Source organism: Ammospiza caudacuta, chromosome 3 (assembly GCF_027887145.1).
Source record: "Ammospiza caudacuta isolate bAmmCau1 chromosome 3, bAmmCau1.pri, whole genome shotgun sequence".
NCBI lineage: Eukaryota > Metazoa > Chordata > Aves > Passeriformes > Passerellidae > Ammospiza > Ammospiza caudacuta.
Genome location: NC_080595.1, coordinates 13087068 through 13110335, shown reverse-complemented (window position 1 = coordinate 13110335; position 23268 = coordinate 13087068). Strand labels below are relative to the sequence as shown.

The 23268-nt window shown below is 40.6% G+C and overlaps 1 protein-coding gene across 1 annotated transcript in view; it reads left to right on the top strand.

Annotated features, from left to right (window-relative positions):
- The window catches only part of ALK (ALK receptor tyrosine kinase), a 302903-nt gene that overhangs the window by 59807 nt on the left and 219828 nt on the right, over nt 1-23268 (top strand). Inside the window, exon 2 of the mRNA XM_058801239.1 lies at nt 22683-22802. Coding sequence (XP_058657222.1) covers nt 22683-22802 — 120 coding nt within the window. The remainder of the gene's footprint in view (nt 1-22682; nt 22803-23268) is intronic.

Here is a 23268-nt window from a genome sequence, read left to right as displayed (position 1 = left end):
TATCCAGCCATGTGCATGTCTCCCCTGGGGAAAGGGGTGGTGCTGTCCTGAGGGCTCTCCTTGGCTTGCCCAGGCAGAGTGATGGAGGAGAGCTCATGGGCTAATTGGGGAATGTGGGACCCAGAGTGGTGTGTGGGGAAGGACAGAGATTGTGCTTTGGAAGGCAGAGACAGGGAAGGGGAGTATCAAACCTGTTGCAAGCTCCTACCAGCAGCAGGACCAAGGGCCCCAGGGGGATCAGACTGACTGGAAGGAAGAGTAAGAGACAAAGAGAAAGAGAATTGCATCTTCCTGCAGCGCACCCAAACCCACGTCCTACAGAATAAATAGGGTTGTGGTATTTGGTGAAGGCACAGTCCAGTACCAGTCTGATGGTTTCACCAAGCAGTGGATGATGTGTTCAACCCACTACTTTTCATCATGGCTCACACTGTGTATTCAGAGATATTCACTAGGGGAACAGCTTCTTGATGCATCATTGCTTTTTAGGGATGCTTCAGTGGGGCTGAGACAGAATTCCTTGACTTATTCTACAGCAGTGTGTTTATGTCATAAGTAGGGAAGAAATGCCTGTGAGACACTATTATACTCACCTTCCAGGTGATGGATTGGTTATTCCAGCCACAAGGCCCATTGAAGGGACATCAGAAGATAATTGACTGTCAAACTTTTGAGCAATGTTAAAGTCAATTGCTGCAGAGGTCAGTTTATTTGAACAATGGACCCGTTTACAAAGGGTTACTAGATGCTAATAATAATTTTTGTTTTAATGGAAGTTCTAATCATTGTCAAGGGAAAATTATTTTTTAAATATTAAACTTGAATATCCTCTAGAAATCTGAAGGCTCTTGGTCGAAGAACCAATTTTTTTCTATTCCAATGAATGTGAAAGATTTGAAAAAAAATATTATATGGAAAATGCCAAAAGGCAATGCTTTGATTGCATTGTAAAAATAATTGATTTTTACCTACAGTCAGTCAGCTGAATTGTGGGTGTGTGCATATTACATATATATATATATATATACACATATACATATATATATATATATATGTATGTATGTATGTATTTTTTTCAAATTTCTCAAGGATTGAGCAAATAATTTGTTGGCAATACACAGAAACATGACCGAGGGAAGTAGCATGACTGGGTTAATAGTGGGGAAAAAAATCTTAATTGTTAGTAAGCAGAAAAGAAGTTCAACTGCTCAAATTCCTGAGGCTTCTGCTCAGGGCACTGCTGGCCAGGCTGTGGACAGACTGAAACAACTGTACTCAGAATAAAATCTTAATTATTTATTTTCTCCCCCCCTGCAGGGCTCACTGTACCTTAAAAAAAAAAAAGTATATGTATAATTCCTCAAGTTAATTTTTGGCCACTTCATGTATGTGTAATTAACAGGGAAGCCATAAGTCCACCAACAACCTAAATGTTGTCTACTGCATATATAAGATGTTAATACTGGCTTTCTGTTTTCAAATCGTGCTTAGTGCTTGGTATCAATAAGTTTTCTGGTAAAAATCATCAAGACTTCAAGGCTGAGCCATTGGTTATGTTTACAGAAAGTATTCTTTCTACCACTCAAAGTCACTAGAAAAATATCACAGTCCTGCTTCCAGTAACATGTTGGAAAGCAATAATTTTGACATGCATGATTAATGAGCTTCCCTACTTCTCTGGCTAGTGGAAGCAGAGGAAACCTCTTGAACACACACACAGAAATCAGTGTTCATGTTTAGTTTCTCTTTATTTTTGTGTGTATAGAATCACACAATGAAGCAACACTGATGGGAGCTCCCTTGTGTCTCAGCCTGCCTGTTCTGCAAAAACTCTTTCTTCTTTGTCTGTTATTAATACATTTTTGTTATTATTATTATGAGGACTCAGTTGACCAAACGTGTTTTTCAGGGAGAGCTGCCAGCAGGACACCCCTTGGCTGCACACCAGCTCAATTCTAAGGATGCCAGTTCCTTCTTGTGACTGTGACAACAGCTTTGAGTCTTCAGGGGCACTGGGGAGCATTGAGCCTGCATGCCGCTGTACCTGCTGCAGCCAAAACTGCATCTGTAGAAGGAAGAGAGATGCTCAAGAAACCTGAGGAACATTGCAGGTTTATTAGAAAGAAAACAAATCAGGTCTTGTTCCTTTGGTGAACAGAGTTGGTGTCCAACAGAGCTTTGAACAGCTTACAGAGGTGGTAGGAAGTGCAAGGTTCCTTCAAGCAGGTCTCCATGATATTTTGCAGGCACAGGAGAGGGGTGTTCTCAAACTGCTCAGCCTCTGTGTCAGCTCCTTCCTGTCTGATGTGGGGCATGAATGCAGGGTGGGCTTGCAGAGCAAGTTCACATCTCCTGCAGAACACCAGAAAACCAGATACTTGAATGGATCTTGTCAGTTTAAGAGATATGAAAACCTCCCAGCTTTCTAGCCCTCTTCCACCATCTAAGTGGTTTAAAGAAGTGGTAAAACACATGAAAATCCCTTTTTTCTAATTAATCACTACACTTGGAAATTAGAAGATTGAATTAGTTCCCTAATATCCCCAAGCAAAGGCAACAATCCATAAACCTTTGATTTTTATGTAAGTCTTCATTCTTTTCCTATTCAACACTTCAGCTGGAGCATTCTGACCTACATACTTCAGTTTTATTGCTTTTCTTTCTTTATGATATTTGTTCAAGCTAAAACAACTTTGGGAAGGCAAACAGTACCTCCATATAACAGGTTTTTTTCTGGCTTTCATGTGCTAACATGCCCCTGAGTGTTTGTGCTGCATTGTCCTTAAAGGAAATCTTTACTGCTCAGCTTCCAGTGCAAACAAGTGAGATCCTAAGAAACCGGGAGCTTTCCAGAAGAGCTTAGCTGCATAAATGTAATTACAAGACTGGAGAAAATGTTCAAGTGCCAGCCCTATGCCATGTTTGTGTGAGGAATCCCATATAGCTGCTTCTGGGAATCTGGTGCTGGCTGTGATCCCTTTCTGTGTGAGTGCCACCCGAATAATAGCCACGAAAAGGGGAATGTGCCCAGTGGTGTAAAGCATATGAGGACTAAATCCATGTTAGTCACATGCTGAAACAAAAACCCTGTACTGTGCACTGCTTCAAGGGAATCTCTGTGGGATGTACACAGCCAACTCTGTTGGGATTCCCCTGAAAATCCACACCTCAGCTGGAAAAAGCATGGCTCCCATATGAATCCAGGTCTATGCAAGATTCCGGGTAATCAGGAGTCCAAGTTTTCACATGCAGTGAGAGGTGGTCAAGGAAAGGGGGACGAGAAACACCAAGAATAGGCTGTAAATCAAATAATACTGTGAGTTTGGTTAAAGCAGTAGCAGCATGTTGCTAAGTGTTGCTGCATCTGCTCCAGTTCATCCATCTCTACTTAACAGCCTTTTGGCTTTTGTCTGTTAAGACACTTATAAAAATATCACTTATCTGATGATAGTAAATATCTGATATTTATATCAGATATTTATATCTGAATACTCTGTATGTTCAGATATTTTTAAGTGCTTTGCTATATTCTAGTTTCTAAATTAAGACATTATGGGCATATGCATATCAAGTAGTGCAAGAAAAAAGTAGGTTTTAGGATGTCCTCTTTAGCTTTCATAAGCTTAACTGATGACACAAAATACCAAAAGAGAAAAAATGTTTAGATGGTTACATGATCTATAGAAGGCCACCACAGGCAGAAACAGAAGAGAAAGACAGAATCTGGCACACATAAGCACATAATCTTCTTCCCAAGTCCTTAATCAGGTTTGTCTAGGAAGAGATGAGTTTACCCTACCTAAGTTCACATTGGAAGATACAGTAAGATTCTATCACATTTGTTGTATTTGGAGTTGGGTTGTTTATTTATTACCTTTTAAAAAATCAGGTTGTTAACTGTTGCTTAACTGTGTCTCTCAGTTTGGTGAACCATTTTCCACAACCTTAGGAGCAGTGGATCTCTTGTATACAGGGGTGAGCAAAAGTCTGCAGCAGTGGCTCCTTACTTGCAGGCAGTAAAACATTATGATGCTCATTTGCAGCACAAATACACAAGCCTGTTCCTCACATTGCCCAACACTAATGCATTTATATGGCTACAAATTCCATTACTTTGTGCAACTGGAAGGACAAAGGACTTTGCCAGAGAATCCCAGAAATCCCAGAGAACTCTTATTAAGAACCTGATGTCAGTCCAGAAAGGGACGGTATATCTTGTTTTAAACATTCAACAAACTAAAGCTGAAAAAGAATCAAACTCAAGATGGTTTAAGTTCTGCTTCTGGGCATAGGCAGACTGGCACAGAAAGGTAGAGGAGTAATTGTCTGCTAAGCAGATCTCATCTCTGGAACAGGCACAGCTTCTTCAAAACATAATGATACGAAGCTCAGACTATTCTTCTTCTACTCACTGAAGAATGAGAAGTCTTATATACTGCAGGAGGTTGTTCTAAAGGTAGTTTCATTGAAGATAAACTTTCAAAATATTCCTATAAATTTTTTTTAAGACAGTCAAGTGGAGCCTGAAATTTTTCTACAGTAGCATTAGTTTTAAAATATCACTAAAATCAGAGGCATAGATCTGCCAGTCTCTGAGTGTTCTGATGGCAGAGACTTAGCTGTGTTCAGTGTTTAGAGGAAAGGCTGTCCTAGGAGCCTGCTGCTCCAGAGGCTGACCCATTCCTGGCTGTGACCAAGGGTGACTCCTGTGGATGTGATGGAGGCAGCTCTTTCAGCTACCTGGAAGATCTCAGGTAGGGTAATACTGAGTCGAAAGGCAACTGGATCTGAGCAGAATCAGACAGCAACAGAGAGTCGGGAGGGCTGGAGCAGAGCTAAGGAGCTCTGGAAAGGCAATTTTAGGGATCTTTGTGCAGACAGTTTGCTGTAAGCAAAAGCTGGTGCCCCTCAACATGATGGCAAGGGTGCAACTCTCACTGTGGCAGCTAAAGGTTTGAGTTTCTCAGCCTGCCTTTTTCCTAGCTCTGCTGGGCACAAGCAGGGCCAGCAGAAAATGCAGGCAGGTGTAGGGCTTTGCAATTCCTCCAAATGACTCATGAGCCAGAGATGGTGTAGCGTGGGGGGAAAGGAGAAAGAGGGAAGCAAGTTAAAAGGGTAGCCTAGAATTGAGAGGGAGTGGTGTAAACAAAAATAGGAGTCTTCTACTATTTTTCCTGTTTCTCAACCAGAACACAGTCTCAACCCAGCAGAGCCAAAGTTGTCAAAGCCCCTCTGAGAATGCTTCTGAGTACCCACTGCATCACTAGGTGACACCCAGGAGCACTTTGGCACCCCTGCCTTGCTGTGGATGACATGGAGTCACGTTTGAAAAATCCCTTCTTTGTGAGTGAAAATAAAGACTGGGAGAGGGGTTTAATTTGTGTCTTTATTTTCCTGGTTGGTAAAGAGAAGCCTTGAAAGAGACTCGAGAGTGAAGCAGAATAATCAAGCAACTCATTGATCTAAAGTTAATCTGCTGCAACTGCCTCAGCAAATGCTAAAAATGGCCTCCTTTGCTCCTTTCTATAGCTGAGGAAACAGCTTCTGCCAATATCCCTCTAACACCAGCAGCCCTTGGCGCTTTTGTCAAACACGCTCTGTGTTTGAACAGATCAAATGAAACTCATTTGTTGTTATTGTTTAAGATTAAGCTCTACTTATGGAATTACCGCAGCATTATTAGGCTAGTTTCCTAGAACACAAAAAGAATTAAAAACAAAAATTAAAAGAAGAGGAAATTCTGTTTATTTTTTTGGTTTTGAACTCAGTACTGAGCTTTGAGTTTCTGCTGTTCTCAGTAGTGAATTATTCAGCATTGCTTTCTTCAAAGAAGCACCAAGAAGTTGTCTTTGAAACATTATAGTTGTTACACAAAGGTACTAGGTACTATACAAAGCATTCAGAATGTTTCCAAAATGCTTAGAAGGTGAGTTTATGGTGAAAAATAAGAGCAAATAATGCCTTTTAGCTCTGGGCTCTGATATGGAATCTGTACAAGCATGAGCAGGTCACTTAAATGGACCATCTACTGCTCCATCTGCAAAATGAAGCTATTGAGTGCATCAGACTACCCAGGGAAGCCAGAAAATATATCTGTAGGCAAAATGTTTGGTGCTGACCTGCTGGGATTTATGCAAGCTGAATTTTCTTTCGTGCTTTCACTGATGGAAAGCATTTCTGCCAGGCCATCAGAAGCCATAATTTTCTTAAATGTAAACTCATCAGTCCTCTAAGAGATCTTGAAAATGTGCTGTGGCTCACAACTAGTATTTTCACATGGAATCTTAGAGCAATTCATGTTGGAAGGGAATATGGAAGGTCTCTAGTCCAGTTCCTGCTTAAAGCAGGGCCAGCAGTGAATTTCCACAGCACTGCTACCCAGCCTGAATTGCTCTGTTGTGGGGCTTCACATTTGTCCCAGCTGGACACCACAAAATTCCCACTGGAATTCCAAAATTCCCATTTCCCTGGCCTAGCCCTCTGGATGGCAGCTGCACCCCTCAATTCACTGTCATCCACATTCTTGATTTTAAAACAAACCTTATTTTAAATCAAAAAGTAAATCTAAGCACCAAGGACTTCTATTCATTCTTCCATGTAATGGAAGTAGTTCCATTTAATTAATTCCACTAATTCTGGTGAATTTAACAAGACTTCAGATATGTTTTGCAAGGAGAGTTTTCCTTGTTTAAGGAAATTGACTGTCCTGCAAACCTCTCCTGTCTTTGTGTTCAGCAGCAAGTAAACTTCTTTAGCTTCATTAGATCATGTATTCCTGGAGTTCAAAACTGTCTACAAATACAAACAGAAAAGTAGAAAAATAGCACATTTCTCCCTACCCACTGCAATTTCAGTTTGAAGTTAAGTTCCAAAGAATATTTGCAAAAAAAAAAATGAGACCAGTCTGGAAAAATCAATACATTGACAGAGGAAACTTTGTTTCTCTGCCTCTGCCAGAGGATGCTATTAGGTTGTATCCCACTTGGGTTTAGGGTTTTTGCTAGTTCTGTATTGCCTGGAGCTTAGCCATGAGTAAGATACTGGTAGAGGTAATTCTTTAACCACACAGAGGATTTTCCTGTATTTCTCCAGTAAAGGATATCCCTGATGCTTACCCAGTGCAGGGGAGCTTTATCTATTAGTACAATCTTCAGCTTTCGAGCCCACAGTAGCTGTGGATTGTGCTGACTTTGCTTCCACTTCCAGCCAACCATGCAGACAGGTGCTGTAGGGTATTTAGCTCTTACTGCAGGACTGGAGCATGCTAAAGTTGTGAATGCCAAAGCATCCTGATGAACTCCCCAAATGAATGTAATTCACTACCAACCTTAAAATGCTATTCTACTCTATAGAATGGCTACTCAAAAAAGATCCTAATTTAATCAATAGAGTAAGTCCCCATGTACAATCAGACATATATAAAATCTGTTAGTGAAAACATGATGGCTTTTATTGCTTTTTGCTTCTATTAGCATTGCAGAACCTATTTCTGCTTTGAGCAAGCTGGAATCTCCCCTCTCCTGTATTATATCCCTTGGAAATAATAACAGCACAGAGGCCCTCAGCACCTGAGTGCTGTCAACAATGGTGCTGTTAACCCAGCTCCTGGTGAATCACCTACCCTGAAAACACTGGGACTGCACCAGTGTCACTGAGACCATTATTTTGGTTTACAGAGGGGTTGCATGGACAGAATGTCTCAATTCTGACCCTAGGATGTCTGTGAGGGTAAGGAAATGACTGTATTTTTCATTGTCCATCTGAGTACTGTTCCTGCATTAATATAAATCTCCATTACAATATTTTTTACACAGCTGACTCCTGTGAGATAGGATTATATTAAAAGCTGGGGGGAGGGTCTCATTCAATTTTGGTAAGGAAGCAATCATTTGAATACTGACCTCCAACACCTGCAAAACTAAGTAGAAATAAAAGGAGAACATGCATGCCTGCAGCATTCTGATCTGTTTCTGTGGCTGGTAAGAATACAGCTTGAGTCTACAATACTGGAAAAATAACATTGCCCAGAAAAGAGAAAATAAAAAGGAAAAAAAGCGCCACATTATCTTAACAAGTTACGAAGAAATTCTGAGCAATCTCACCTCTTACATCCCAAATCAGTTCTGATTGTGCTATGTCAAGTTCTCAAAAAAAAAAACCAAAGCAAACTTCAAAGTAGCAGTTTGAATTTTGATTACAGCACTGTGATTGACCTGTCAGTGGTAATAGGTCTGCCATAAATCCTTTCCAGATTCCCCCAGGATTGGCACCATACACTGCAGTTACTGAATTTCAGGTGATGCAGATCCCTCCCAGCCAGGATTCTAGGCTGGATTTTGACACTGCACACCAAAACATCCAGGAGAGTTTGAGTTAGATTCACTTTTAGGGGATGCAGTGTAGGAAGCTTCCAGCTGTGGCTGGTAATGATGGAAATGCAGGTTGGGTGCTGCTGTAGACACAGAGGCCAGTGCCCTGAGAAAGCAGGACAGGCTGCATTTCAGAATAGGGAACAGAGAGGAAGGAGGGAAAGCTCTTGATGTTCCCTCATGCAGCCCAGGATGTGATGGTCAGAAAGCAGAAGAACTAGCAGCAGATTAAATCCTAGAGCCACGAAAGTGAATTTGCAGCTCAGGCAGTCTGTACAAGGAGATAATGATGCTAATTCCTGTGAGTAGTGAGCTGGATTCTGATCAACCCTGTGTAAGCAGGTGTTCTCCAGAGATAGTGAGGAGCAAAAAACAGGTTAATTACTATTTTTAGCAATGCAATAAGGACAGACTGGACAAGTTAGCACTATATCCCTGATAAATATTAGATTGAGGGTTCTCAGGGAGCACAAACATCTGAGATGGTGACTACTAATAGAAAACTCTGCAGGAGCTGAACAAAGGCTCACTGTGAGAAGCAGGCTGATCCTACACCCTGCCATCTGTTCAGTGGCCTTCAGGTGCTCCAGAGCAACACTTGCCCTGGTGAGAGGCTCCTGGCTGTAAAGCACCAGGGAATACCTCCCCTCAGATCCAGTGCTACCTCTGGAACTCACTCCCAGAGCCAAGAAAGCAGATCCCTCTCAATGGCACAAGAAATCCCATGCCTCCTCAGCTCAGTCATGGGTCAGGAGCAGGGATATAGAAATAAAAAAATAAAAAAGAAAAAAAGAGGGCAGAGAGCCCGTTCCTCCTACTTTCCTCAAGTAGAAGAGGGGAGGGGAAGAAGTAAGGCAAAACTGACAAATTGCTGAAGACTGCTTCTTGCCACCCTGCAGATTGGCTGTAAGACATCAGTGAGCAGGAAGACACAAAGGCTTAGGGACACCTCAGGGGTGACAGATATGCACTGAGGAGAACGTGGATGAGGAGCCTCAGTATGAAAATATGTGGGGCAAGTGTCCTCAAGACAACAAGACCCTGAGCACCAGCTGAATTAGAGTTGTGGCCAGGCAGTGAAGTTAGTGAGCTGCTGGTAGAAATCCCCTTACCATGCTCTGTTCATTTTGTGTCTTTTGGTCACCTCTTTTGGTCACCTCAATTCAGAAGCTGTTAAGAATTATTCATATCCCCACTCTGCACATTGTAATGCATCTGGAGGATGGTGATGTCTTTCTCTATTACCTATTTGTCTTCACAGACTTAAGACACCCTGCCAAAATAGGGTCTTTCCTAAGATCAAGTTAACATGGGAGAAAAGCACGCTCCCTGGTTTTATTTTGCCTGGATTTCTTTTAGTAAATGGGAAAGAAAGAAGGCTGCTTATCTTCACAAAGTACTTCTTTGCTTAGAGAGAAATAAATAGAGCTTGGTGACTCTAACACATCATCTGAGTGGGCTGAGCCTGAGGTGCCTTTTGCCATGTGCAGGGCAGTCTCTGTTTGTGCCTAGAGCCCACACAGTCACTCCACAGCTCACAGATTAGTGGGGAGAGGAGGCTCTCAGACAGTGTTGTGGCACACAGCAAATCCTTTAAGGCAGGATAACGCTCTACAACAGAATTTAATAACAAGTTACTTAGTACAAGTGTTTTATTCCTCATGTAATTTTATAGTTTCCCAGAATGTCACAAACTGTAGTCCTGGCTAATGCATAGTCAGTTCAAGAGCAAGCTCTGGAGGGCTGCCTGCTGAGGTGATACTGGCTCCTGTTTATTTCTACTGGCTAAGCTGTATGACAAGAACCTTTATAATACCCCAAATCCTCACCTGCTGGTTTCTTACTGCCATTGACAGAGGGATGTTAGGCAGGCCTTGGAAGAAGTCTGGAAAACTGTTTCAAAAGACATCTAATTTGAAACCAGCAATTATGAAAGTGTGAATGTTCTTACCTCCCTGATGGGATTCAAACTTGCAGAGAGGCTCTGCAGCTCCACAGTGCCAGTTCAGCTGAATGCCCCAGAGATGGATCAGCTGCTTGCACTGCAAGACAGCCAAAGGTGGGACTGTGACTGCAGGCGTGGGCAGAAAGGCTGGTGGTTTTTTGCAAAGGAAAGGAGAATTTGTGTTTTCCATCCTGAAATTCTTGACAGTGTTATTAGAGCAGGGGATGGATATAAGGAGCAGTGCATCATTCTGGTGGGGATTCAGCCTGTTGTTGTAATTCCCACAGTGTGCTGTGCTGCCTCTGATATGCATATCCCTCTCTGTCAATAAAAATAAATATCCACCTGAAATTTGTTGCCAATAGAGATTTTTTAAGATTTGAATTTCTTATGGGTTTGCCATAGCTGTGCTCATTCTGTTTTGCTCTTAACTAAATTTTCTAAAAGACCTCGTTGACTCTCCATGAGTGTTATTCTGAGTGGCTTTTCCAGTTCAAGGTCCCAATCAGGGGACTCTCAGAGAGATGCTCTGGCAGTGGAATAGCAAACTCTTATCATGTGAGATGCATAAGAATTAGAATTACTTAAGTTGTTTTCTAATGGCAGATTTTCCATCAAGAAATATAATTTTGAAAGCTAGACTTCCTATGGGAATATGTCAATTTACACAAAATGCCAAGGTCTTTTTCAGTCTGAGAGAAAATCAAAATGAAGTATTTTGGCCTTACTATGATGAAGCAGTGCTATAATTTACTTCATTTGCAACTATACTATGGTATATTTTACTGTAAAATTGACATGGAAACACTTTAATTTTAATTCCTTTACACAGAAGCATTTGCTCCCCAGCTGTTTTCCTACATAAGATTTTATTTCGAGGAAAATTCAGTTTTATTCTTGTTCATTCCAACACATGGATTGGAAACAAAAAGAAATCATGGAGTTCCCTGCAAAGCAGAAATTTGTAATGTTGTTCAGATCCAGCACCTATTGTGTACCACAGGCATTTGAAAGATCAACTGGTGCATGACTGGAGTACCACACAAAGAAAACAAACAGAAAACCCCAAGGGCTGAAATCTGTTCCCAGTAAATATTTGAGTAATTTGAAAGTATTCATCAACTGCATTCTGCCCATGAACTATTTGCAAACAGCCAACAAGTGCCAGATTTCACAAGCAAACTGTTCAGTGTAGAGAGTTTGCCTCTTCACTGTGACAGAGATGTGAGTTGCTAAGAAGCCAACTGTGCTTCTTAAACAAGCTTTTAACTATAGCCATAGTAAAAGCTGTGTGTGTGAGGAGCAGGACAGTGGAGTTTGAGGGAAATTATATTTTGAAAACCTTGCTTAAATATTTAGTCATAAAAATATTTACTGTCTTTTATTCAAAGATTTCCAAACTCAGCGAGCATCATTACTTCATTTTAGTAGCAGAATAAAAAGATAAAAGGAGAAACTATAAAATTTATCTTAGATCCCATTGTAGATAAGATGAGGTGGGAATGGAATTAGCTCTTGAGATCCAGTTCCCAAAACAGTATATATGAGATGATAAATTGGCCTTTATTTGTAATGGGTGTTAGTGTGGTGTTCATCACTGCATAACTCAAATAAATTCAGTTGAGCAGTTTCCATAGCAGATGTACAACAGAGCATATACTCTTTCTTTCCTAGATGGGGAAAATGAGGCATAGATTACAAATTGTTTTGCAGCCTTTGGGGCTGGCAGTGGAAAGTGGCAGGAGGCTCACAGTGCTGCCTCAGCCTTTTCAGGCCTCCTCTCTCCTCATTTGTGTCTCTTATCATCATCTCTAAATTCACCTTTAGAGCAACTGCCAAAACTACTTTGATTTCAAGACGTGCAAGCAGATAAAACATTCCATGCTCAGAGGCTAAAAAAAAAAGCCAAAACCCAACAAACCCCATCAGGGAAGCAGCTCATGAGGGCAGCTGGTGATGATTTCTCCTTGATTATTGCTTAAGGACCATTATTTGCAAGCGCCTCATCCCAAGAGATTTTTTTGGGAAAAGTCATGGGAGGAAGTGTTCCTGAAGAGGTGTCATCTGTCATGACAAGTTGCCTGTTCTGATGACCCTGGTGCTGAGATCACATTATGATGACTGATGAGGCCGTCTGTAGCAGTTAACTCAGCCATTTGTAATCATTTCTCTTGCAAGCCTTTTGGTAATCACTTCGGGAAATTCTTATTTGAACAGCGCAGGTTCTGGGGGGAAGAAGAGTAAAGCTATTTCTCCTGTTGCAGGGAAGGATTTAGACAGACATAAACTTGGGGAGAAATGAAAAAGAAAAAATCCACATAAAGTATCTGCCTGTCCTTCTAGATATTTCTGCACAGCTATTTTGTTTTATTTTTGTGTTGCTCACAGCCCCATCCACACACAAGCTCTGCTGCAAATGCTCAGAATTCCCCTTTCACAAGGCAGGGTGAAGTCCTTTAACACAGACAGAGCTGGATCACCAGAAGTGGAGACTTCTGGGGAGAAGGAAACAGGAAATATTGCTTTGTTTCCTAAACTGTACTACTGCTTTGCAGTGTGAATTTGAGCAGGTCATTTAATCCAATGGTTTCTCAGTATCCTTACACATAGGAGGCATGTAATTTATATGTCCATTTTTTTTTTCTGTGTAATTAATTTCTTCTAATTTTTTTACAGTTCCTTATGGGCCAGCTTTTACATCACTCGCCTGTCCTTAGGGAATGCTGAGGGTCAGCTGCCTGTTAAGATCTTTGGAAAGCAGCTACACAGAACAAAATTGTGCCAAGGAACCCAAAACATCCTGGAGAACTCAGGGGATCTTCAGAGATACTGCTCCTTATTTTAATTCAGCACCTGAAAAACAGAATGACAAGCAATTTCCCTTTTACAATCTTTACTCATAGTCAATTTAGAGATGTCTGTGTGAGTGAAGACAGGAGTTTCTGATGCCTCACTCAGATGCTTTATGGCCTTCATTTTGGCAGCACTTACAGAACTTCCTTGAGCGGTACTTTCACATCTAAATACCCCACAGTTGTAGTCAGAGATGCTGTCCTTTACCTTAAGCAAAATTAAATGCTGCAGTGAAAGTAGACAATACAAGTACATTGGCATCCTTCCCAGTAAAGGGAATATGAACTAGTTTTTATTGTTCCTGCCAAGACAGCTGTGTTTTAGATTGAAATCGTCATCACACCCTTTTTCTATTTCTAGAAATAATGCAGCTTGCCTACCAATAACAAATGTCTTGTATTTTCTCTGGTACCAAAACACCCTGCACTTTCATTGCAACTCTGCAACATTATAGCTTAACAGAAGTGCCTAATGCAGCAAATAAATGGGTTTGGCCATGAAAATGGCAGGAAATTCTTAACTGTCACTTCTTCACAGTTTGTGTCTGTTGTACACATGTAGGGCTTCCTCTGATTCCTCTAAGCGTTTATTTTATGTTTTGATATGGTAGGTATAATTTAAAATGTTCTGCTCTTAAAATGCCATCTTTGGATTCAAAGATTTCAGATGGGATTTCAGATATTCATGGATTCAAAGATTTCAGAACTATTCCATGGATAAAAAGTGGACAAGACCTCTGCAGCTGTAGTGACCTTTCCACAGGTGTTCCCTCTGTCTTCATGATACAGCTGAGGCAAAGTGTCTGTGGGAAACATAATTTCATGATTTCTGCCTCTATTGTACAGGAAATTTCCAGTTTTTAACTGGTGTTGCTGTATTTTATTTCCTTTGTTTGTGGCCTATTTTAAATGTGAAGGGGTGGGGATACCTGATTTAAAAAAAAAAATCCCCTGGATTTGTATTTCTGTATGAAGAGCCATTATTGAGCCTTTTAGAATTCCCCTCCTTTCACAGAAGCAATAATAGTAATAATGATAATAACAAGGAAAAATAAGGCTGACTTATGCCACTGCTGCTGCTTTCTTCCAAATAACCAGTATTTACTGGCTGCCATTTCCTCCTGGCATTATTGAATGGTTCCAAGCAGCAAAACACAGGCAGCTTGCACCTAAGGTGGGTTTATGCCAGAGACTGTTCTGGGCATACTCCCACACTCTTTGAGGAAGAAGGATTGTGCACACCTTCAAAATGCTTTTTTTCTTGCCTTTTTTTTCCCCACAAAGAAAGAGATTTAGCAGTATTATGGGCTACAGGGAAGGAGGATCCCCAGGTGAATCCAGACAAATCAGGTGGACCAAAGTAAAGACACTTCCCAAATTAGCTCAGGCTGAACTTGGACCTTTAAACTGCAGTGAATAAAAGTTAGGTTTTCCCTTGATATGTAATAGGTGTGTGAAAGTGAACTGTGTTTCCTCTGTCCCTGCTATCCAAGCTCAGTGCTGCAGTGCAGTAAAAGAGAGGGTTGTAAATGCTCAGGTCATGTGTGACTGAGGATGGCTTTGACAGAGAGTGGAGGCATTTAGATGCTGTCTATGAAAGGAAAAATAAATGTTCCCTAAACTTCATTACGAGTGTCTCCAGAGCCAGAGGTACTGACATGGCATGAAAGTGTGGGAGGAGAAGTGAATTACTGCCTTTTTCATCCTGATCAAAGAAGTCTTTACAAGGTGATGCAGGCTGCCTGCTCTGAGGGTGAAAGCCTTCCTGCAGACCAAAGATTCAGATCTTTCAAAACCTTCAAATACTCATTTCTCCAGCATTTAAATGTTTGAGGAATTTTGGCATGTGTTTTGTCCACTGACAAGAAGCACAGAGCTGAAAATAAGTGAGAACTGAATGCCACATCTTAAAGCATGAGACACAGATTTAAAATGCAGATGTCGAGAAAAAAGATGAGCTTGCATTAAAATTTGCAGGGGGTGTGGGCCACTGAATACCTAAATATCTGCAGTTGTGTTAAAGTGATAACTGTTCAGTGGTCTGAGTTTGTGTGTATATACTGATTTAGAATGCAGTCAATGTAGCACAAAAAAGACTTTATGTGTATAAAGAGCAGGGGGTTGTTTCTGGGTTTGTTTCTTTCTACTTCTTTAACCCCACTATTTAAAATTATATAGGAAGTGTGCTGATCTGATGAGACTCCATCTGGGTGTCTGTGTAGCTATGCAGAAACGCAAGGTGAAGGCACTAAATGGTTTGAAGTCAGTGTGTGTAATGAATTATTAAAACACTGTCAAAACAACAATTTCTTTTGCTTGAAAGTCTGGCCACTGTGGTTGTAGAGGTTATGTTAGCTGGGTACAGAGCAGGGGAAAGCACAGAGTGCAGAGAGGTAAGACAGGACATGCAGAGAGATGAACATTGGCAGTATGTGGGATCAGGACCCCAGGTGTGGAAGATGAGAACCATCCTGGTATAGCAGATATACCAGCACAGAGATCATTTTGGTATGGTCTGGGGTGTGTGTGTATATATAAATATATAAAATACTCATACTGATGAGCAACTGCTCAAAAATCCTTTGGATGAAGAACACCTAAAGGAGGGGGCCAGTGCAGCAGGCTCTCAATGACCATGAATGGAGGAATTCTCTAATGTTGACACACATACCAGACATTAATTCTGTCTCTCAGTTGTTTCTTTGGAAGTTTTTCTAAGCTACAGCTTACAAATACCCCAGATGACAGTGGAAGGGTCGCTTTATTTCCACATGTACAGAAAAAGTTCAGATATCTGCAACCTGAAGTATTATAGTGTGCCTGAGTAGACAGGTAACCAATTCTGCAGATTTTTATCTGGCATTTTTTCTACTGTTTGAAGTGTCTGGAGGTCTGTCTGTGCTGCAGGAAACAGCTAAACATGATTCCTTTTGATTTCCACTGCATATCTGGTCAGTAATTCAGATGCATTTGTTATGAGTTCAAAGACAAGGTAAGTATTGCCTTGTGTTGAAACACCACAGCCCTACAAAATCACTACCCCAGTACTCCTTTTCCAGCTGTGGCCCTGAAATGTCTAAAAGCTGATACAAAGAGCAAGCATCCAAAATTCAGAAGATGTGTTTGCCCATGGAGCTTTGCTGCTGCAGGGCTTTCCCCCCCAGTTTAGCTCAGCTGCAGACTAGGCAAGCCAGAGCAGCACATCCCTGACACAGCCCTGCCAGCAGCCTCAGCTTTTGAGGCCCTGAACCAGGGTTCAGAGCAGTTCAATTACTGACGCTCAATCCTTTGTTTTCTCTGGGCTGCCCACAAAGGTGCTTAATTGTGCTGTAAAAGATTATCACAGCAAAACTCAGCCTGCAGTTGGGTTTTTTAAAGGTTTCTTGTGCGCACACAGGTGAGTAACAAGTTAAGCCATGCCTAACCTGGTCTGTAATTGAGGCCCTGAGCTCTTTATCAATGAATCATGGCTGTTTTGTGGGGTCTCACTGGGCTGGTCTTTGGCAGCTGCAGAGTACCTGAGATGCAGTAGTATGCTCTAGATGGCAGTACATTTTTAAACTGTATTCGTTATTATAAGCTTGGCCATCTTAATTGGTTTATTTTAATGCTCTTTGTATGGAAAATGTGGATTATTTCTTCTGTAATGAGCAGCAGCACATTATACCTAGTTAATATTTCCCTATTGCAATGATTTGGTCAAATTGCAGTTTGGGTGTTTTGTGTTCCTCCAGATCCAAGGGTTCCACTGATCTGGCCACATCTCCCAGACTTAGCACATTCTCTCCTTGCATCAATAAATATTTATGGGTCATGTTTGGCAGAGGAACTGCCTTGTCAGTAGAAAAAGAATGGAGCTGTGAAGTACCTACTTGCTGATTAATCAGTCATGATGCATTTGGGTTTTTGCAATAAAAAGTTAATATTCCAGTTGAAAAGGGGATGGGGAAAAGTGCATGGCCAACATAAAGGGTTTAAAATAAAATTTTAAATTTTAATTTGGCATTTTCTAATAAAATTTAATATTCCAGTTGAAAAGGAGATAGGAAAATACATGGCTAACATAAAGGGTTTAAAAGGAAATTTTAAAATTTTAAGAGTTTAAATTTTTTTTTCAATAAAAAGTTAATATTCTAGTTCAAAAGGAGATGGGGAAAAGTTCATTACTTACATAAAGGGTTTAAAAGAAAATTTTAAAATTTTAAGAATTTTAAAATTTTTTTTCAATAAAAATGTAATATTCCAGTTGAAAGGGAGATAGGAAAAGTATATGGCTAACATAAAGGGTTTAAAAGAAAATTTTAAATTTTAATTTGGGTTTTTTCAATAAAAATTAATATTCCAGTTGAAAAGAAGATGGGAAAAAGTACATGGCCCACATAAAGGGTTTAAAAGAAAATTTAAAATGAGGCTTTCAAAAGAAAAAAAAAAGTCAGGGTCAGAAGGACAACCCAGTGGCTGAGTTAATACAATGCTGTTAGAGACAGGTGGTTTATGTACAGGAAGTGTGTGCTATTCCCAAATTTACTCATCAGGCACCTGCCAGTCAGCATTGTTGATCACTCCTGTGCCTCATGCAGGCTGAATTCACCATCCACAGGTCTGCTGCAGCCCACTAAATGCAAATTCCCTCTCTGTAGCCATCCAGCACAGTTTTTGTGACACACACGCTGTAGTTTATTTGCACTCATCAGGCTTTGGGTATGACATAAAATCATTGTAACATAATGCATTATTAAATATATTTTCCAGCTGAAAAAGATAAACTTGACAGACTGTCAGTGAACGTTTTCATACTGTAGAAAAGGCTAGTGAAAAAAAACCTGGAGTACATCCACCTATTAATGTAAAAAAAGCTCAGCAACTACTCAGAGCAAGAAATGCATGCAAAGAGCTTGCCCTCTGCCTTGCTCTCCATCAGGACCATAAACAGAATTTGAATGTTACTGCTAAATTTCATTTTGACAGTGATTTGTATGAGCATGATTGAATGTATGGATTATTCACAAAGCATTTGCTTGGGCTGTTTTTTGGGTTTGGTGTTGCTTGGTCACCTCATTCTAATGTGTTTTTTGCACTTTCATGGGTAACTGAATATGTTTGTAGATGGGAAGAGGGGGAAAATGAAAGCTTCTAAGTGACATGAGTACTGTTAGTGTGATTGTGAGGATCAGTGGTGAATTTGAGAGGGAATTCTCTTTTCTAGTCAGGGATGGAAGGATACCCTCCAAAAAAAAAAAAAAAACCAAGAAACCAAGAACTTCTGTGGAGCTAGGAGCTCAGCAATCCTTTACCAAGGCCTCTGGAATGTACACTTCCAGCTGAGCGGAGGCAAACCCAAACATCCTGCTGGTCTCAGCCAGCCCAGTCTTACTGAAGGCAGGGTCCTGAGAGCTCTTTTGCAAGATCAAGGTGCTTGGCTTCAGGACCCTGCAGTGTTGGATCTGCCTCTTCCCAAGGATGCCTTTGGCCTGCCTCTGGCTCACAGGAGAAGTCTGCAGAGGTTTCCGTACCTGGGGCAGTCAGTTCTCTGCGAGATTTTTTGTTTTAATCAAATGAAGTTGCCTTGGTTCTGAGTAGTTTAGTCCTTCTTTTTGTTAATAGTGGAAAGATAACTGCATATTATCCTCTCTGTGGAAAATTGCTACCTTTTACTTAGAACTGGAATAACCTTTTCTGAAATGTCAGGCTTTCCCAGAGACTGGAAAATCCAGATTTTAATGTTGTAATATCCTTTCTGTGGAAAATCGCTACCTTTTTCTTAGAACTGGAATAACCTTTTCTGAAATGTCAGGCTTTCCCAGAGACTGGAAAATCCAGATCACAATGGTGACTGTTTCTAAACACATCATTGTAATAATTACTAGGAACTACTCTATTGATGGCTGTTATAAATTAGAGCCAAAAAATTCTAATAATGTTGATTTTTGATTTCCACACAAAAAAACACGAGGGATTTTGAGATTTTTTTTAGATGTAGATGTAGCTGAAAGTGCATGTTGATCTCAGATATTATATTACACATCTGTTGCAACTCTGAAATCTAGAGGACAGGTACATGCTGGTCTGTCACCTCAGATTTACCAATGAGAAACTGCAAATAATACAGCTCAGCACAGTGAGAGAGCTGAGTAATCAAGCAATATCCATAGGGAGAAATAAGCAATATTTGGTTATGTGGCAGATCATTTTTTGGTTAAAGAAAGCTTGAGTGTTTTGGTAAGAAATTCATTTACATTTCTGTACTACATGAACCATTAGAAAATTACATATGTTAATTGCTGGGGATATTCCTTCTTCCAGAGAAGACAAAAAAGGGAGGAAATCTTGTTTGTTTAAAAATTACTCATGTGGAAAGCTTTTCTTGTTGTTCCATTTTATGTGAACCTCAAGGGTCGCTATATTAAAGGGGTATTTTTCATTAAAATAATACATAAATATTTTATTTAATTAATTTGTAGCCTTAAGGCTTAACTTCAGCACACATAAACCATTTTCTATTTTTTTCCCCAAAACTCCTGGTGAACTGACTGGATTTTACATCCCCTAAGGAGATACCTTTGCACAAGTTTAAAAAACAGAAATGTCAAATGTTCTCTGCAGGTGCATGTTTCTTGCTGTGATGGAGCACCTAGGGCCAGGATTTGGTCCTGGTATGTCTTCAGGCAGGAATATAAAAGAAACCTCTCTTGTACCTCAGCATACATCTGGCTACTAAAAATGGAGTTGTCAGCTTCCAGTTGCCAATCCATTAATTTTTTTTAAAGGTTAGGGTTACTTTTGACAAGTGACAGAGTACCCTGATACAAACAACTGGAATTGGAGGTTAGCATATCTAAAAACAAGGAGATACATTTCCTCAGTGACTTTTGGCTTAAACTGAATTATTTTGGAGAGGAAAAAAACCCTTTATTTTGTTAAAGGGCTAGACTGTGGTCTGTGTTTGCATTGCCCTTGCTGCACAAAAAGCATTTATTTAGCTGAAATGGTCTCCCATTATTATCTTTCTCGATGTAAAATGCCCTGAAGGTGGAAGAGGAAAGGTCTCTCCTTTTCCAAGCTAAAGCTGATGCTTAAATCAAATCATTCCTCACTGTGAAGAGTGGCCTCTTGGCTATACAAAAACCTTTTACCCAGCATCTTTCGTGCAAGATAACTTAATTGGGAAAGATTCATAACTTCTGATACAATCTTCTTGTCTTCAAGTTCAGACCAATAGCCCAAACAAATCATTTGAGATGAAGTTCCAAAATTAACCCCAAAGAATATGGGATAAAATAAGTTCTAATGTTAAAATGAATTGGACTGAATCCATTCCATTCCTTAAAAATAGAGGAAAAACTTTTAATTTTTTTGTATTATCTCTTATTGACCTCTTGCTGCTGAGGGAAGGTTCAGGTGCCTGGACTGCCTTGTCTTCTCTGCTCAGATGTTCAATCTTATTTTTTATCTCAATTCACTGCATTTATTGGTTCCAGTGGGAACATTTCCCCTTAGCAGAGGCTGAAGGCAGGCAGGAATTCTGAAGAGTGCAATAGGGAGAGGCATTTTTTGGAATGTGAGAAGTGCCAGGGAATTTGGAGCACTGCAGCTGCTTGCTGTGGTGCTGATCCTGTGGCAGTGATTCCCAGGTAAGGCTGGTCAGGGAAGGTGAGGAGATTTAATTTTAAATTCTGTGACTGAAGCATTAGGGAGAGAAATGCACCTCGGTGACTTTCTCTCAGATTATTTTGCCATGGGAGCAGAGGTGGAAAGCAGGTCTGTTTTTTAAGGTTTTTGTGACGTTTTCAAAAGATTGCAGCACAAGGTCTTGGCTCTCTGCTAGCACTAAATGAGTGACACCTGCAGGCATTTGGGTCTGTTCGGGGTAAAGGAGCCCCACAGATCTCTGATCTGGGATCAGGATATCAAATTATTGCCTCTTTTGGAGAGGCACTGGGTACAGATGTTATATAATGGGGATATTGATATTGGTCAGACATCTCACACGAGAAAAAACACACATGGCTTTGAAAACCAGCTTACTTCAGGAGCTCATTTTTTATTAATACTCTTCTTTTCTTTATTATTTTATAGTAGCATCAAAGTGAAGCACATTTGTAGAGGAAAAAAATCTGCTTTTAGCAGCTATTTTAACTGTTGCAATAAAACCTGACATTATTTTCCACAACCAGCTTTATCAGGGGCTACTGGAAGACGTGTCTTGATGTTAGGGAGGAAAAGCCAATATAAAGATTATTCCATGGTTCCCTATCTCTTCATCAATGACTGCTGCAGGCAGGGCACCAGGTTTGCTGCCTCCCTTCACAAATCTCTGGCCTGAAATTCTGTGTATCCACATTCTAGACAACAATAAGGGGGTGTTTAGTTATGGCACTTTAACTTAGCATAGAGACCAGCTTTAATTGAGCCATTAGGGATATTCTTTTATTGCCACTCAAGAATATCTTACAATACAGTGTGTGTGAAGTTCATTTTTATCTTGAAGATTATTGCTCTAAGCAAGGACTGAGAGTTACAGCTCTTACATAAAAGTGGTTATTTTTCTCTTGGTTGTGCTATAGTTACTCAGTTACAAGAGTGTGCTAAAAATGAGATTGCACTGACAACAAGATAGGGCACAACTGACACCTGGTATTTAAGCTTCTGATAAGTCCCTCTGAAATTTTCCAGTTTTTCTTTGGTGGAAGTGGGAAGTAAATTTTTTTACAAAATCAAAGCAGTGTTTTCCCCAAGACTTCAGCCATTTACTTTGTCTACTATTGTTCTTTTAAATATGCCCTTCTTTATGGCTTCTGTAGAGAAATCAGAAATCCAGAGGTTTGGGGGTTTTTTCCATCAAGCAAATCTCACAAACACAAGTTTTTCCTGCCTGCATTTCTACACATTTAAATCCTACCTTTCTTCTGAGGATCTCAAAAATAAGACCAAGATCCTGATACCTTCAGAACACCCAACTTAAACATTCACAGGGAAAATTTGTAATTTCAAAGCTTGCAGAATTCCACTTTGCTCATTGATCTTGTGTGTTATTCCAGACACTGTTTCTCTTTACACCTCTGATGTTATCATGGCCTTGCAGAGTTAGTGCAGGTTTGTGCAGAACTTGCCTGTAGTATTTGGATCACAAAAAGAATCTTTGAGATGCATTGTGTTGTTGAACACAATTTGGGTACATGTTTGCCTGTTCCATGTACAAAATCTCCTTGTGCTAGCAGATCTTCAAAAAACCTCCCAAATTAGGGGACAGAAAGGTCAAAGAGAACTTAGAATCAGTGTGAGATGACACTTGACAAATTTTCTTGATGATTTTGCACTGTAAAGCCACAACTGTCCTGTGTCCCTCTGTATGCATGTATCAGGAAGGAAGAACCAACCAAGAAGTAGCTGAAAATTGGTGCTTGTTGCATATGGTCAAAAAAGTTGCTTAAGTTCTTTGCACTTGATGTGTGGCATGCAAACAGCTAGATCATACCTAATGGGCTTTTCTTTCTTGACTTCCTTTTTTAATGAAAGGTCCAGGCCCTTTGGATCACACAGCAAGGAGCCCTTCTCTTCCTCCTGGCTACTCTGCTTGGAACCTGACCTGGGTCATGAGAGATACATCCCCTTTCTTCTCCCACAGAGGACGACACAGTGAGTAGCATGGATATGTCATCCTCAAGAGCCTGCAACTCCCTGCCTAAGGTTTTGGTGTAAATACTGGAGTAAAGCAACACAAGTCAAATGTTTCATGGTAAAATACCCATACTGGCAGCGTCTGAGGGCACTAGTAATCCTCAGTGCCTGTTACCAGCTCCCCCAACCTGCCCAAAGGCCCAGCAGTCCCATTTCAGCCCAGCCCAGCCTGAGATCATTGCCATCTCCATGGAGGTGCCTGGGCTGCCCCAGCCTGCCCTGCTCCCTCAAAAACAAGGGCCCAGACTGTAATATTTGAGTGGGATGTTGAAATTCACCAATATTACAAACAGAGGGGCTGTGTACTGAACTTTTTGCTTCTCATCTCCATTTCTAACGTCCATCCCTTCCAAAATCCGAGAACGTGTTTTCATCTGTTCCCAGGTGTGACCTATCCATGGCTATCCCACTGTGAAGTACGATG